The sequence below is a fragment of the Rhinolophus ferrumequinum genome, chromosome 11 (genome assembly GCF_004115265.2).
Source record: "Rhinolophus ferrumequinum isolate MPI-CBG mRhiFer1 chromosome 11, mRhiFer1_v1.p, whole genome shotgun sequence".
In the NCBI taxonomy this organism is placed as follows: Eukaryota; Metazoa; Chordata; class Mammalia; order Chiroptera; family Rhinolophidae; genus Rhinolophus; species Rhinolophus ferrumequinum.
The window spans coordinates 70,306,542-70,323,463 of NC_046294.1; the positions used below are offsets into that span (position 1 = coordinate 70,306,542).

At 35.8% G+C, this 16,922-nt stretch overlaps 1 protein-coding gene across 1 annotated transcript in view; it reads left to right on the forward strand.

Annotated features, from left to right (window-relative positions):
• CNTN5 (contactin 5) overlaps nt 1-16,922 on the forward strand; it is a 1,273,287-nt gene that overhangs the window by 1,184,082 nt on the left and 72,283 nt on the right. The window contains 1 exon segment of the mRNA XM_033121922.1: nt 13,815-13,973. Within this exon segment, the coding sequence (XP_032977813.1) occupies nt 13,815-13,973 (159 nt within the window).

A 16,922-nucleotide genomic window follows, 5' to 3' on the forward strand; every position in this document is an offset into this window, starting at 1 on the left:
GTTCATTGACTGTCTTCTGTTCCCTAGAAAGTAAAACTCATAAGGGCAGGTACTTTCCTTATCTTGTTTACTGCCTTATCCCCAGAGTATGGCACAAAGTAGATATTCCTTCAATCATTGTTGAGCAAACTATTAAATGTATGAATGAATGACTATGTAATTCTTTTCCCAAAATAGAGTAATTACATTTTTAGAAATTAAGTAAATGGGGAGAATGGACAGCATGTGTAATAATAATTGAATAAACAATCCTCATAGGTATTTAATATTAAATATATTGGCATGTTACATAATATGTCAATAAAGCAGAGAGATACAGAGAAGTAGGAGGAAAAACTTTTGGAGAATAGCACGGTGGGAAAAGGATTTCATAAATTTCCTATGGCTGCAATCATAAAACAGTTCTTTGAAAGTTGGCATTCTTATCTCTGTAAGTGTGTACGTTACCTGCCATTGAGTGGACTCCATCTCCTGGCAACTCTGTGAATGAGTGATGTCCATAATATCCTGTCCTCAACCGCCCTGCTCACCTTCTGTAGACTCATACCTATGACTTCTTTTATGACGTCAGTTCATCTCATTTACAGTCTTCCTCTTTTCCTGCTACCACCTATTTTTCACAGCCTTACTGTCTTTTCCAAAGAACTCTGCTTTTCCATGATGTGCCCAAAATAAGACAGTGTGAGTTTTGTCATTATTTTCCTCCAGCTTAATGTCTCAGGCTTAATCTGTTCTAGGACTCACTTGTTTATATTCTGGTGATCCAGGCTATCTGTAGAGCTCTCCTTCAACACCGTATTTCAAATGAATCATTTTTATGTTTTTTTCCTATCTGCCTTCTTCACTGTCCTACTTTTACATTCATACATGGTCATTGGGAATACGAGGGTGTGGATGATCTTAGCCTTGGGCTCTAATGACACATCTTTTCTCTTGGTGATCTTTCCTAATTCTTCCATTGTTGCCCTTCCAAGTCTCAGCCTTCTCTTGATTTCTTGGCTGCAATCTCCATTTGAATTGATGACTGAACCAAGGTAAGCAAAATCTTTAACAAAGTCAATGTCTTCATTGTTTGTGTTAAAGTTGTCTATATCTTCTGTAGTAGAAGGGGTGGGGGTAGATGGGATATGGATAGAATTACTTCAAGCCATAGAGACTGAATCTGTCAAAATCCTAAAAAGACAAATACGGAAAACAAAACAAAGGTCTACTGACTGGAAACATTCAATATACAACCCAATCTTCAAGAAAGGAAATGCCAAGGAGTACAGTAGCAATAGGACCTTTGCTCTCATTTTTCACTCAAGTAAAGCAATTCTCTAGGTGATGGAACAAAACAAATGATTCTACCTTGTATGGAGCAAGAAATGCTGGGTGTTCAAGGTGGATTCAGAAAAGAAAAAGGCACTCGAGATCTAACTGTGCGCATTCCTTGGATACTGGAGTGCTCCAAAGAATTTCAGAAGAAGGTTAGTCTATGTTTTCTAAAGTCCAGTAAAGCCTTTCACTGCGTCGATCATGAAAAGCTATGGGTTGCTCTGAAAGAAATGGGTGTGCCTCAGCCTTTGATTGTCCTGATGTGTCATTTTTTTCCTCCAGCTGAATGTCTGTATTGTGGACTGGAAGCTACTGTCAGCACAGAATATGGAGAGATAGAATGGCTTCCTATAGTAAAGATGTCAGACAAGGGTACATTTTATCTTCCCATTTGTTTAATCTGTATGCAAAACATATATGAAAAACAGCTAGACTCAGAAGAAGGAGGAGGGAAAATTGATGGAAGAAATATCAGTAACTTAAGATATGCAGATCTTAAGTTATGCCATCTTACTGGCAGAAAATAGCAATGATTTGAAACAACTTCTGATGAAAGTGAACGAAGAAAGTGCCAAAGCAGGACTGCACTTGAACATCAAGACAAAAATTATGACTACAGAAGACATATAGAACTTTAACATAGATAATGCTCTATAAGTCCATCAACATTTTTTCATGACTCCATCCCACCTTCCACTTCACCTTATTCTTTGAAACACACACACACACATTCTCACAAGCAATGCTGACCTAAATATTAAAAAACTAAATGCAATAACAAAGAGGTTTCATATGCTGGATTCTGGCTACATGGTGTATATTCAAAAGAAATTAAATAGGAGTACTAAAGTAAAAGCTTATGTGTCCATTAAGATTTTATGTCCAAGAGGGGATTTTTTTGAACTATCAATTGATACATCAGCCAGCTAAAGGCCCAGCACTTTATTATCTTGCCTTATTTGCAACTGTAAGGGCCTAACTTATGTCTTGGAAGCTCTGCCATGTGTATTTATGTGTATTTTGACCTATAACTTGAGAGATAAAACCTCTGATAACAGCTTTAATCTGCAACAGGTGCCTCCCACCTGCTGAGTCTTCTCCTGAATTTAACATGGACTTAACTTGTATGTCACCAGCTATACTTAAATAAATTCCTGCCTGAAATTCTTGACTTCCTTGATACCTACCATGCCAGCTTTTAAACTCAGTCACCTCTGTTGCTTGTTATGAGCAAACATAGGGTATAAAGAAAGTAATGGGACAGTGTTGATCAGCCCCTATAAAATCATGCTTTTTGTTTCATATAAGTTCTCAGTGTTGTTCAACAATGTTACTGTTCACATTATTGATTACCTACCACATTGCTCACAATGATCATTCCTGACCCTTTGAACTTTCTTCAGGCTCCCACTAGTATCTTCCTATCTCTGCACTTCAGTAGTATTATCAGAATTTATTTCAGTTGAAATTAATTGCATTAAACTGAAAAGAAACCTTGAAAACTTCCTCCAGATTTCTCCTTCATTCTACCATTATTCTTCCAATTTTTCCAAGCATGAAATTCTGGAATAATGTTCTGTTCTGACTCTTGACTCTTCCTTTATAATAGCTAATGTATCGGCCTACCTCCAATTTAAAAACATTTACAGGCTCTCTACTCCCTTCCTAACAAAGTTCAAACTCATGGACCTGCTGTTCAAGGTCTTCTCTCAAACTCCTTTCCCCAAACTTTATAGAGTCCTGCCACTCCCATGAAACTTAAACTATCTGCTTTCCGTCTCCTCAAAACATTTGCCAGTCTTTGGCATATTTTCTTACCCTTTTTGCCAGAGAGAGAGAGAGAGAGAGAGAGAGAGAGAGAGAGAGAGAGAGAGAAGGGGGGAGAGGGAGAGGAAGAGGGAGAAGGAAAGGAAGAACGGGAGGGAGAGGGAGAGGGAAAGGGAGAGAGAGAGAGACAGAGAGAGAGAGAGAGAGAGAGAGAGAGAGAGAGAGAGAGAGAGAGAGAGAGATACCTATTCCATCTTTAAGTGCCAACCCAGATAAACTGTTTTCTTGGAATCTTCACTGAGAAACCCATTCTTCCAGCCTCAGTATTTAAAGAACCTTCTGTGTCCCAGAGGTGTGAACTGAACTCCTAAGTGACTTGACTGGAAAATGTCAAAACCTGAATGAGAACCTCAGTCTCATGGTGTCCAGTCAGGCCTCATCATTCAAAGCTGTCACATGGTAGTTTCTCCAACCCTTTCAGACCTCTGTTTTGTTTTTTGTTTTGTTTTTTGTTTTTAATTTTTTCTTAACATAGCAGGGAGAAACACAGAATATTTAATTGTGGATTTGTAAAATGGGTTTTTTTTTCAATTTTACTCTAAAATTCTGTCTCTTCTTTTCAATACTTTGTTGAACTTTACTGTCGTAGGAATACATTGATTATAACAGCATATCTTTAATAAGTCCCAACTCTCTATCCAAAGGGATTATTCCATTATCCTACAGGTAAATTTTTAAATGACTTTAGTAATTTCATTGCATTATGTGTTGACCTATTTGGCTGTTTGCTTCTGATCAGCCAGCTGTTCTGCCAGTTTTCCAATTGACTTGTAATTTTTCAATTCCAAGGGGTTTATCCGGAGCAATTTAATATTGGTGGAGATACTCTTTTCAGGTTATTTATGCCAATATAACTAGTCTTAGTACAGGTAAGGAATTATTCCAGTTTTAATCTTTCATAAACCAAGGGAGTTGTTCTTAGTTATCTTTTGTATCATAGGATGCTTCCAGTTGCAAGTAATATAAAGCCTAATTCAAATTGGTTTAAGCAATAAGAAAATGTATTGGTTCTCATGACAGGAAGTAGATTTTTTAATTGGTTGGTCCAGGGTCTCAAGTTTTATTCAGGGACCCAAGTTGGTTCCATCTCTTCATTCTGTCATCTATAGTGTTGTAGTCATAGGATGACTGACCAAATAATAAAGGCTAAATGCTTTCTTGTTCACATACAACAGGGAAGAACTAGCATATCTCTACAAATGTCCATTTATTTGGTTTTGCCATTTTAGACCGTTTGCTTACTCCTGAATCAGAACTTATTATAAGATTACCATGATCTGATTGGCTTAAACCTAGCTTCCTGAGCTCATAATAATTTTTAATCTTCTGAAATCTACATGTTCTGTCTATGCTGAATTATATGTAGTATTGTGTGGTAATGAATTGTATGGAGTTAAAACTCAGATACTTATGTGACTAAGAATCAAAATTGAACCCATGTCCACTATTGGAATGTTGTGTGACTTTGGGTGAGTCACCTGAACTTTTTGAGACTCAGTCTTCTCATTTGTGGAAAAGTGGTATCAATACCAAATTTGTTGTCAAGATTAAAGGGAAAGTACGTAACATTTAGCCTGATGCCTTTTACCTGATAGATGTGCATTCAATCATTATTATTTCAGCATTACTTTTCCCCCCATTTCATAAGTTCCCTAGATGATACAGATTATTGAATCTGCCAATAATAGTACATTTTTTTCTTTTTCAAATAATTTTCACACGTATTCTTATTTATTTTTATAAAACCAAATGAGATACATAGGTTCTTGTTTTTACTGGTAAAAAAAAAAAGAAGTGTTATGAGATCATATGACATTGTCAAAGTTACTAAGCTACTGAAAGGCCCAACCAGTGATAGTATAACTGTTTACAAAGTACTTTTGGCATGCCTTACCCTATGTAATTCTTACCACAATGATATAAGATAGACATTATCATTCCCTTTATAAAATATCAGGAAACTGAGACTTAATGAAATTTTGAAACTTGCCCAAAGTTCAGACCCTTTCACAAAGCTCTTACATAAAGAAGTCAAAACTTTGAATAAGATTCTTCTGACTGTATCCAAATCTCTTTCCTTTAGGTCAGTTTTTCTTGAAATGTAAGGTGCATAAAAACTTCCTAGGCTTCTTATACAAAATGTAATTCTGAGATGCTAGCCACAGAAATTGCAATTTAGTTGCTGTTGAGTATAGCCAAGGAATCTACATTTTTACGAACATGCCAAAGATTTTCTTGCTCATCAAAATCTGAAAGACACTAATAGCCTGTTTGTTGTTGTTGTTGTTGTTGTTGTTTAGAAACACACAATGATCAGATGGGTATCTATTTAATAGCGTTTAACAAAGATAACAATCTAACATAAGTAGAATACTACTATTTTTAATATATAATAAGAGGCTTTTTTCAGAATAGTGCTGATATTGTAAAGGTATATTACTCTTTCTCATATTTTGATGGGTCAAAAGTGAAAATGTGTACAAAAATAACTCAATAGCTATGCTAGGCTGTTAAGTTAATAGAACAATATTCATTCAATCATTTATTACAAATCTATATTGATAACCAACTATGTGTCAAGCACTGTACCTGGGCTTTGGAAATACAGTAGTGAGCAAATTACAAGCACAGTTCCAGCCTTCCTGTACATAAAATCCAAAGAGAAAAGCCACCATTAATGAAAGAGTCACAAAATTAAGTGGAAAGCTTCAACTGTGATTTCAACTATGAATGAAAGGCACATGGTACTATGAACGTATATAATTGAGTAATTTTACACAGGGCATTCAGAGAACGTCTTTTCCAAGGAAGTGAAGCTTAAACAGAGATTTTAAATTTGAAACCTAAACAGTTGTTAAATAGGCCAAGAGAGGAAAGATGGAATTTTATGCTGAGAAACCAGGTTACACAGATGATAGGTAGGTAGGTAGATATATAGGTAGGTAAATAATAATAAATATGATGATGATGGATGGATAGAGAGACATGATAAATGATGAGCTTTACCAAATCTAAACAAAGTTGCTTTTGAAAAAAATAATTAGAACTATTTATCTCTCATTTCAATCCTTAACTGCCCATGGTGAAAAAAAAAAGAGTTGGTTTTTCTCATAGGTTTGAGGAAATGGTCACTTAAATTAGGTTCATAAATAGTAAAGAAATCTATGAACACTCTATAGACTTCATGAAGAACACGGGATGGCAAGGAAGTATCTGAGGAGAAGTGAAAAAAGAAAAAAATGCAATACTATATGAAGTGGGGCTTTGCCAGCCTAGTATGTCAGGAGTATGTCAGGGTCAATTTTTGTATAAAAATAAATATGCTATCAATAATACTATACTTCCCAAATAGGATATACCATAATTCTTCATAATTCTATTCTAAAGATGAAAACCTCAATGACCAGTTATTAATAGATATTAATATTCGATGAGCTCCAGAAAGTCTGTTTGCATTATTGATTATTACGTTTTAATGACATGTTTTATTGTTGTGTATAGTTTTGTGGTTTTTTTTTAATTAGGTCCACACAAAATAGTCCTTTGTACTACTAGATGGCTCATTGCATATAATCAAACTACACGATAAAAATAAAAAATATTCTTTGTGGCCTGAATTATCAAGTTTATTCCACTATGTCAATCAAATCTTCCAGACAGTAGCTAAATCTCCTCTTCACTTGATATTAGAAGGACATTTTCAGGACTTTGCTTCCATGAATGATTGCCATGCCTGCTTCCTTTTTCCTGCGGCATATTCATACATGTTCAGAAGTAAGAGGTGTCTATTCCCAAGCAATATGTATGAGCTTAAAAATAGAACCAATTTAAGATACCTTGGCATATTTGATACCAAATTTTTCATTTTAGTTTTAAACAATTTAAAGAAAAGACCTGCCTCATGTTTTGAATCCAAACAAATTTCATTTTTCACTTAAAACTTCTACATGGGAAAAACAGCATGAAAGTCCCCAAAATCAAATAAAAATGGGAAAAAAAACTGAATAGATTTTAAATGTAAAATATGACATATAACAATAGGGATTTTGTTGCATCAGTAGGTGTGAGATGAGAATCAGGCAGAGCATGTAATGCGCTCCAGGTGAAAAAAAACCAGAAAAATTGCTGGGTATGGGAAGTCAGTCTCAGCCTTGGGAAGATGTTTTTAAGAATTATTCCTCAAGAAAGTTTGGACAGCCACACCACAAAAACGCTAAAGCCTGGAACCACAAGTTTTTGTCTCAAAGGAGAATGGCAGTGATTTTACAAGAAGTCAGTACACAATTTCCTGTTTGTTACCGTTCGCCATAATTTGCTCTGAACAAGAAATAACACTTCATTTGTTGTCAAGACTAAAGCTGACACCTACTTCAACTCCATTTTCTCCCCAAAGCTGGAGGATTGCTTTGGTCTCTATTTGAGGACTTTCCTTGTCTCAGATACTCCTTCCTCTTCTGAAAATGCCAATAGATGACTCCCGTTAATTTAAAAATTCCAAGACTATAATATTGCTTAACTGTTATAGTAAGTCTTAGATTTGTGTTTCATGTCACCAGCGTAACAATAACAGCTTTAGCAGTTACAAGGAGATATATATTTCATTTGTTTTTTTCAACTTTAAATGTCAATGGCTTCTCAAGAGAAGAAAATTTTCTAACTGAACATTAAGTCAAAGGAATGAGTCAATGTGAGAGCAATCTAATAGCAGACCTGGAGAGCCCTTGATTGAGGATAAATTGAATTCATGAGAACATGGCTTCTGCTAGGGGTCTTTGTGCTTCATCATTTACTCAGACTTCTTCAACATGAAGAAATGAAGAGACTGTCCACTTTTCGAAATTGTCTATTTTTCAAATATTTCTGTTAGTGATTCTGTGTAACAGCACTCTCATCAGGAATGGGGGAGAGGAAGCATTTCCAGATTCCTGCCACTGACACTGAATTATTACAACTAAGTATAAAATTAATGAGATTTCTGCTACATGAGTGGCATCTGTATAACATTCAGACAGTAGCTACTGTCACACGTGTCATCTCTGAGATATTTACCTCTTATTAACCCATTTTCAAATGTCTTGTGCAAACTAGCTGTAAAAAATCTTTGAAGAGAAAATTTACTCCCCGATTTAAAAAAAAAAAAAACAGTCAAAAGATGGCAAAAATATGACCATCATTAACAGGCCTTGAAAACAAAAGTATTGATGGTATTAACATTATACTAAAGTAATTCACTCCTAAATATGCACAGAAAGTTAAAGTCAGCCATCATCAGCATAGAGTATCTAAAAATATACTTTTCTCTGTAGATAGAACATCGATAAATCAATGCTAATATAATAACTATAAATCTCATTTTCGTTTTTATTATGATTGAAAATTAATCTATCTTAAAAGGTAAATCATATCACTAATTTTTCAGAATATTTTTACAATATGATACTCATAAAAATCTTTCAAATTTACGATGATTTAGAAAAATTGTCCATAGTAAGTTTCTAATAATGATGAGCCTTATTAAATCATATGAAATGGTTTATATTCTTCATTCATGGAGCTATTCTGTCATTTTTATTACCAACCCACCCTAAGCTTGACTAAAAAAAAAATATGTTAAATCAAATATATTTTGATTTAACAAAAATGGCTGTTTATTGGATCTTTGTCTTACACAATAATTATTTTTAAAAATTATTTTACTTATTGTTACACACAGCATTCCAAAATTAAAACATAATTACCTCTGTCCTTCTTTCTTCTCCCTTCTCCCTTTTATCTCTTCTTCTACAAATATTTATTGAGGGCCTAGTATATGTCAACTACCATGTTGAATATTCAGACAAATAGAAATCACAGAAAATAATTATAGCCAATGTCACAAGTGCCATAATGAGATGTCAAATACACATACTTTCCAAAGCACTTGAACATAACTTCATCACTTCCTGACATTTTTGTTTTTGTTTTTTGTAAAACATCTGTCTCTGCCACTGGATTTTAACACAATTGGGGCTGTAACCCTATCTTGTCCTCTACCCATCTCCCACTACTCAGCTTTACACATACTACGCATTCAGTAAACGTTTGGTGAAATACAATATACTTCGGCTACTACATACATATCACAATACGGATGCTTTCTTTAAAATAATAACTTTTAAAAATAAGTTTAGAAGTAGCACATGCTTGTTGTACAGAATTGGAAAATCCAAACAACTATAAAGAATACAATTTACGTCATCTACATACTCACCTCTAAGCAATGACCACCACATATACTTAAATGCATTTTCTCCAGTCTTTTCCTTTACTTATTTGGCAAATTACTATCTATACATTTTTAAAATTTTTTCACATGCATATAATTTTGCGTTCCACTTTTTTCACTTATGTTGTGAGCATTTCCCATATCATTAAATAATCTGATATGTTAGATTAATGGGTGGCTAATATTTTATTATAAGATTTTATTATTTAAACATTACATGATTATTAGACAGTTGTTTACAAAGGTTTGTAATTATAAATAACTGCAGAGCCACAATCAGTATCCTGAGTACATAAATCTTGTTCACTGTCACCAATTATTTTACTATAGACTATATTTGGGAAAATAGCCACATACAGAGAAAAATACTTAGTGATCTTTCAGTTACGATGTAAATACCATTTTTTGTTCCAGCTGAAGTTTTTAAAAATGTATTTAGAGTAATTATTAACTATTAGTAAAAGTAATGTACCTTGGGCCGGCCCAGTGGCTCAGGCGGTTAGAGCTCCTAACTCCGAAGGCTGCCTGTTCGATTCCCACATGGGCCAGTGGGCTCTCAACCACAAGGTTGCCGGTTCAACAACTCGAGTCCTGCAAGGGATGGTGGCTGTGCCCCCAGCAACTAGAAAACGGCAACTGGACCTGGAGCTGAGCTGCGCCCTCCACAACTAAGACTGAAAGGACAACAACTTGAAGCTGAACGGCACCCTCCACAACTAAGATTGAAAGGACAACAACTTGACTTAGAAAAAAGGCCTGGAAGTGCACACTGTTCCCCAATAAAGTCCTGTTCTCCTTTCCCAATAAAATATTATAAAAAAAAAAAGTAATGTACATTTATAAGAGAAGTAATATAAACGTTTTCATGGAGCTTTAATACTTATAAAGGCAAATCATTTTATTTCAGTTAACAAAGAGTTATTTCCACAATATTTCCTATCATGCCTCTGCCTCACACATAGGTGGTGGTTAATAAATTATTTTTGAAGAAGTGAATAAAGATAATGGATGAAATGGAACAGAATAAATGAAACAATGTGGAAGAGCTTAGCAAATGAATTATGTTGGTAATTATTCCTGTTTGAATACATTAGCTAAATTTCAAGTGTTTTCATAGCATCTTGAAGACCCTCCTGGCAAATTTCCTGTGTGTGAACAAACTCTCAAACTGTTTTGAAGTCTGTTCCAATTATCCATTGCTGTTCCAAAACTTACTGGCTTAAAACATCAAACTATTATTGGCTGTTATGTGGTTTTGGCCTCTGACAGACACAGCCAGGTTCTTAAGTCGGGATCTCTCATTCATCACTCACATGTCTGGTGCCGGGGCTGAGAAGCCTGGAATAGCTGGGGGACGTTGCATCTCCCTTTCTCCATGAGCCTCTCTAAATGGCTGGCTTTGACTTCCTCAGAGAACGGTAGCTTCCATTTAATCAGACTTCTAACTCGGCAGATGAATTTTCCCATGAGCATTCCACGAGACCTGTGATGAAGCTGCAAAACTGCTTATAACCTCTGCTCAAAAGTAAAGCAGTGTCACTTCTACCATTGTCTTTTGGGTCAGCTCGTCACAGCCCACATTCAAGAGGTGGAAGTATAGTTTTTACCTTTCAATGAGAGAATGGTCTGTGTGGACAGGCAGGAGAGGAAGTGATGGTGGCCATCTTATACACAGGCTGCCACAGAGTCCTAAAAGCGTTTCTCAAATGCCATCTCTATCTCTACCACATAATTTAAATGTGTTTTTTCCAAACACTTGCTTTTTTTTGTTTGTTTTGCTTTTCTTTGTTCAGTTGAAACAACTCCCTAGGTTAACAGTGAAAGGAGGAATGAATGGTCTGTGTACTCTTTGCTTCTTTGGACAAATCAGGCTTTACAATTAGATCCAAATTCAAATTAAATATCAGCTGTGTTGTGCACTAGCAGAGTGACTTGATCAAATGACTCCTTATTAGAATGGACTCTCTGATACCCACTGCCTAGCATAACACCTAAGATATAATAATATTATTGACTAAGGAATTTATTTATCACTTAATGACTAAACAATCTCTTTGAGATTCCATTACATCCTCTCTGAAATAGGGATAAAAGGCCCACCCCAGTGACATGGAAATAAATGAACAAGTTTATGTTTGCAAAATACTTAATACCTTGCTTTAATATAGTACATTGAGGACGTGGTAGACGTTAGTATTGTTAGTAAAGTTAACAGTTTTATCATTATTGTAGTACTATCATTATAGTTGGTCCTCTGTATCCCTGACACCACAGTCTAACAACTTGTTCGACATCTTCTTCAGCACCTGTATCTCACTTATTTTCTCATCTCATCTGTAGCCATTGTTTTAATCCTCTTGAACATTCATACTTGTGACACATCAAACATATTCTTCCATAAGTACTTGACTTTGTCAAGCCTAGCAACCATATTCTCCATTCCAGATAAATTCTCACTCAAAAGTACACTTCACTTAAATCACAAATTGCACAATTTTCTCCTCACAACACAAATTTCTGCTCTTATACTTTCCGTCATAATAACCTAGTTTCCCTAACTTCTTCTTTTTTTTTTTTTAGTTCTAGTTTGTCAGCACCATTCTGGCTTCACTTGACTTCCTAGTCCATTACGATGTCATTGTCATTCATACATTGGCATCTTTGATGATAAGCCATTCCAAATTTATAAACTCCTAAACCTGAATGGACCCAATTAACTACTTTCTCTGGCCCTGGTCCTGGCTTTCTAGCCTAACCTTCCCATGTCAGTCAGTTCCACTTCAAAATGAAGCTATCGAACCAAATCTGAACTCTAGTCCTATTACAAAATATTTATATTTCATGCCTTTCTTCTTTTGTTATGTGCTTATTCGAGACATTTCCCATTCTGCTCCTGGTCCCGTTATCATGCAATCACCTTTATGTGATTTTTTCTTTTTCCTTCTTTAATGAAAAAATGAGAACCTTCCCAGATGAATTCTCTCAAGTTTCCTTTTATTGCCATCTCAAAAGCTCTCTCTATATATTTATTGTTTCTTTCTTTATTTCTCTCAAACAAACAAACAAACAAATGCCACTTCTCATGGTTATTCTCTACCCTTTTGCCCACAATTCTAATATTCTGTCACCTTCCTTATGGAATAGTCCCTGTCTTCTAAATCTTTGGTGTCTGCTATCTACTATTGGTTCTTCTCAGTCTTGATAAAAATGCTAATTTTTCATTTTCTAAAAATGGCATTTGCCTAGTGAGGCTTTTCAGCTTTCCATCTCATTGACCCTTGTTGAAATTTTGTACCCAGAAGTCTTTACTGGCCACCTCCATCTCTTTAGCATTCTACCATTTCTTAGCTCCTTATAGTCCAGTTCAGCAATTCCTGCTCAAACTTGATGATACCAAATCCAGAGAGCAACTTACTACACAAGGACTGATTCAGAAAAATAATTTAAAGTACTTAACGGTGGGTTTTTTTTAATTGAAAATAAAAGCATCCTTGCAGCTTGAATTGTCCATATTAGGAAATATAAGAATGTTAATAAGAAAACTGGCATTGTTTTTAGCCAATAAAATGCAAACACTATATATTTTAAATACTATCAGAAATCACTATTTTAGAAGTAATATTTCTCCTCGTATCAGATCAGGGTTGTTTCTTCAAGCTAGAGTTTACGTGTACATAGATTGATCATCACTGTTCTATACCAGTTTTTCATGGTCAAAAGGGAAATGATCTTCTCTGACTCATTGCATGTCCCCCACCAATAATAATAATAATAATAATAACAATAATAATCATAGTAATATAATCACACCTTCCTTTTAACTTCCAATTAAAATTGTTCATGCTTCACTTCTAATATATACCCTTCCTTGGTCTGAACTACCATTGTTTCAGAAACTTCATATCTCCCCTGTTAGAGATGAAGCTTCTTGATAGTTACATTACAGTATTTGTACATTGTAGGTTTCCTGAACGTGAATATTAGACCCATACGCCTATACCTTTTGAGTAATAATGGCATCATTTTTGTGCCTGATCGTATAGCCTATCACTGCGTTGCTGTCTCTGTACGTTGTGATTGATTTTAACAACCATAGTTAGTATTGACATTCATATCCTTGTTTGTTTCTAATTATTTTTTCTTTTCCTATCAAATATAATGCTAATTGGTAGTTGCCTCCAAGCACAAAGTGTGATTAAAAAATATCAAATCTATAATTATGTTACTCCCCAGAAATCACAGACGCCAACTCGCATCCCATCTCTTTTTATTGCCAATTTTCATTACAAATATGTATTTCATTAAGACAATTACATACTTTGATTGGATCCTTATAGGAAATACTTTTCTCATGGCTCCTCATCATGGCTTATACTTAACTTTATCCATTCCCTTCTGTCTATAGGTCCCCCGGGCCCCCCAGGGATAGTGATCGTTGAGGAAATCACCGAAAGCACAGCCACACTCTCCTGGAGTCCAGCAGCTGACAACCACAGCCCGATCTCCTCCTACAACCTACAGGCTCGCAGCCCATTCTCCCTGGGCTGGCAAACAGTAAAAACAGGTACGAGTTTCTAAAGCAACATCAGATGCAACCAGAGCAGTTTTCTATCATGAGCTATTATATATATATATGTATATGTATATATACTAACAATCTCAGTAGGATTGTTTGGGATTCTTGAAGCTGTTATTTATTACAATATTAACCATTGTTTGTTTGTTTTAATAAAACTACCTTACTTTCTTCTTTTCTCAATTCTCAAGAAGCAACCACATCATTCATATTGGTTTGTTTTTTATTTGTTGTCTCATTGAAATAACTGTAGACTAAACATAGAAGTTGCAAAAATAGTACAGAGCTTTTCTGTGTACCCATCCCTCAGCTTCCTCCAATAATAGCATTTTATATAAGAATGGTACAATTATCAAATCAGAAAACTGACATTGCCACAATGCTATTAATTAAACTACAGACTATGTTCATGAGTCACCAATGTTTGTATGCAGTGTTTTAATGCATAGTTCTATAAAATTTTATTTTACAGATTCAAGTAACCACCAAGGCAATCACAAACATAGAACTGTTCCATTTCTCCAGTTATTTGTTCTACCCCTTATACTCACACATCTGTTTTATTTGTAAAAAGACAATCTAACATAAAATTATATCATTTAAAACAATGCCACATTGTAATGCCTACTTCTAAGATGTTTGAATTATATTTGCAGTATTTTAAAAATAATTTGTTCACTGACAGTTTCCATATGTTGTTATAACTACAATTTTTCTATGTCTCCAAAATGGCTATCTGCAGGGATATGTGAAATTACAGTCTTGTGATAGTTATTAGATACTTAACCAAGTTGGTATTGGAAAGTGTACGCTGTCTATAAAATGTAATCTGCAGAAGCATTTGTCCATACGGAGTAGGGATTTGTGATTTCTTCTACAATCTAAATATAAAATCAATTTACCTATTTAGAAGGGAGGTATAGTGATGTCAGACCCATGGTGTTGTTGAACAACTATAGTTCAACAAGTGATTCCCTGCGCAAAACACAAGCGTCTGAGAGATCTGCACATTGAAACATCTGAAGGTGGGTGGATGGGGGCAAACAGTGTAGGAGGGAAGAGATAAATGAAGAGATGGGGGCCATAGACACAGCCCAAAGCTGACTGCAGTCCCAGGAGAGGGGAGGATTCAAACAGCATGTGCACACTCTGTGGCCCTGAGTGTTCCTGCCTGAGAGATCAGCATGTAACGTGGCTTACTTAACCCAGCGATGGGGCAAAGACCTCAGAGCAAAGACCAAATACAGCAGTGCGATATCTGTGGTCTAACAGTATTACTTGCCAGTCAGAAAATAAAGTCACAGAGTCTGGCCACCTCCTCCCACCCTCTCAGAGCTCACTTTCCACCGTTTCCCCACCCACCCCCACAACACACACACTCCAAGTACTAGCAGTGGGCCCCAGCAAAAGCTATAGCAGTGTTGGGTTAAAAAGCAGAACTTCTATAGCCCTGAGAACTGGAGAGACAGTTCCTGAGCGGTAGACACACAGTACATCTAACTCCAGTGACAAGGGAGGAGCTATAGGGGCAAGGCAGCTATGATCTAGCAATCGCCATTACTCGGACAACAAAGACACAAACATACCAATGGCCTTTTTCAGCCCACCCCGCCCCCACCTTTTGTAGCTAATCCCAGCAGGAGCACCCAGGGCTCCGGAGAAGCACAGCTCTGCATCTGGCTGCAGGGGCAGAACTGGGATTTCAGGGGCTCAACACATCTCCCACCACTTCCTTCCACAGGGTGATGCCCTGAGACTGAGGTGACCCGGTCACAGAGGAGATGCCCACTTCCCCAGAGAATCTTACACTGCCAGAAACTGGAACAGGGCAAGAGAAAAGTAAAACTCTCCAGCACTACCTACTGGAAAACAAAAGAAAGACCTGTTTGTACCAACCTGCTGCTGAATTCATTTCCGTAGATGCCCAGAAAGAGTAATAATTAATCAATTACTATTAATAACCAAGGTAACTAAGCAGCTCAGAAGGAAAATGAAAAACCTCGAAAAAATAAACTGAGAGACATGGAAATATGTGACTTAAATGACAGAGAATTCAAAATTGCAGTTCTGAAAAAAACTCATGAGATACAAGAAAACAAAGTTAGGAAGTTTAATGAACTAAGAAATAGAATCAACAAACAAAATTACTATTTCACCAAAGAGATTGTACTTAAAAAAATAATATTAGAAATCTGGACATGAAGAACTCAATACAAGAGATGAAGAATGAAATAGCAAGCTAAGGAAACAGAGCTGACCAGATGGAGGAAAGAATTAGTGATCTCAAAGATAGAAATCTGGAAATGACACAGATGGAAGAAGAGAGAGACTTGCAAGTTAAAAGAAATGAAGGAACTCTACAAGAACTATCTGACTCCATCAGAAAGAGCAATAAAAGAATAGTGGGTATACTAGAAGGAGAAGAGGGAGAGAGAAGGGCATAGAAACCCTATTCAAACAAATGGTCGAGAACTTTCCAAACCTATGGAAAGAACTGGATCCTCGAATCCAAGAAGCAAACACCTAATTACCTCAATCCTGAAAGGCCATCTCCAAGGCACGTTATATTGAAACTGTCAGAAATTAATGACAAAGAATTCTCAAGGCAGCCAGGGAAAAGAAAACAGAAACCTACAAAGGAAAGCCTATTAGATTATGATCAAATTTTTTCAGCAGAAACACTGCAAGCTAGGAGGGAGTGGAATCAAATATTGTAATGCTTGAAAAAGACATTTGATCCCTTTATAGATGATGTATTGCAGAATTATACACCTGAAACCTATGTAACTTTACTAACAATTGTCACCCCAATAAACTTTATTTAAAAAAAAAACAAAAACAAAGAAAGAGAGACATTACCAGCCAACAATTATATATCCAGCAAAGCTGTCCTTTAGATATGAAAGAATAATAAAGACCTTTCCAGATACACAGAAG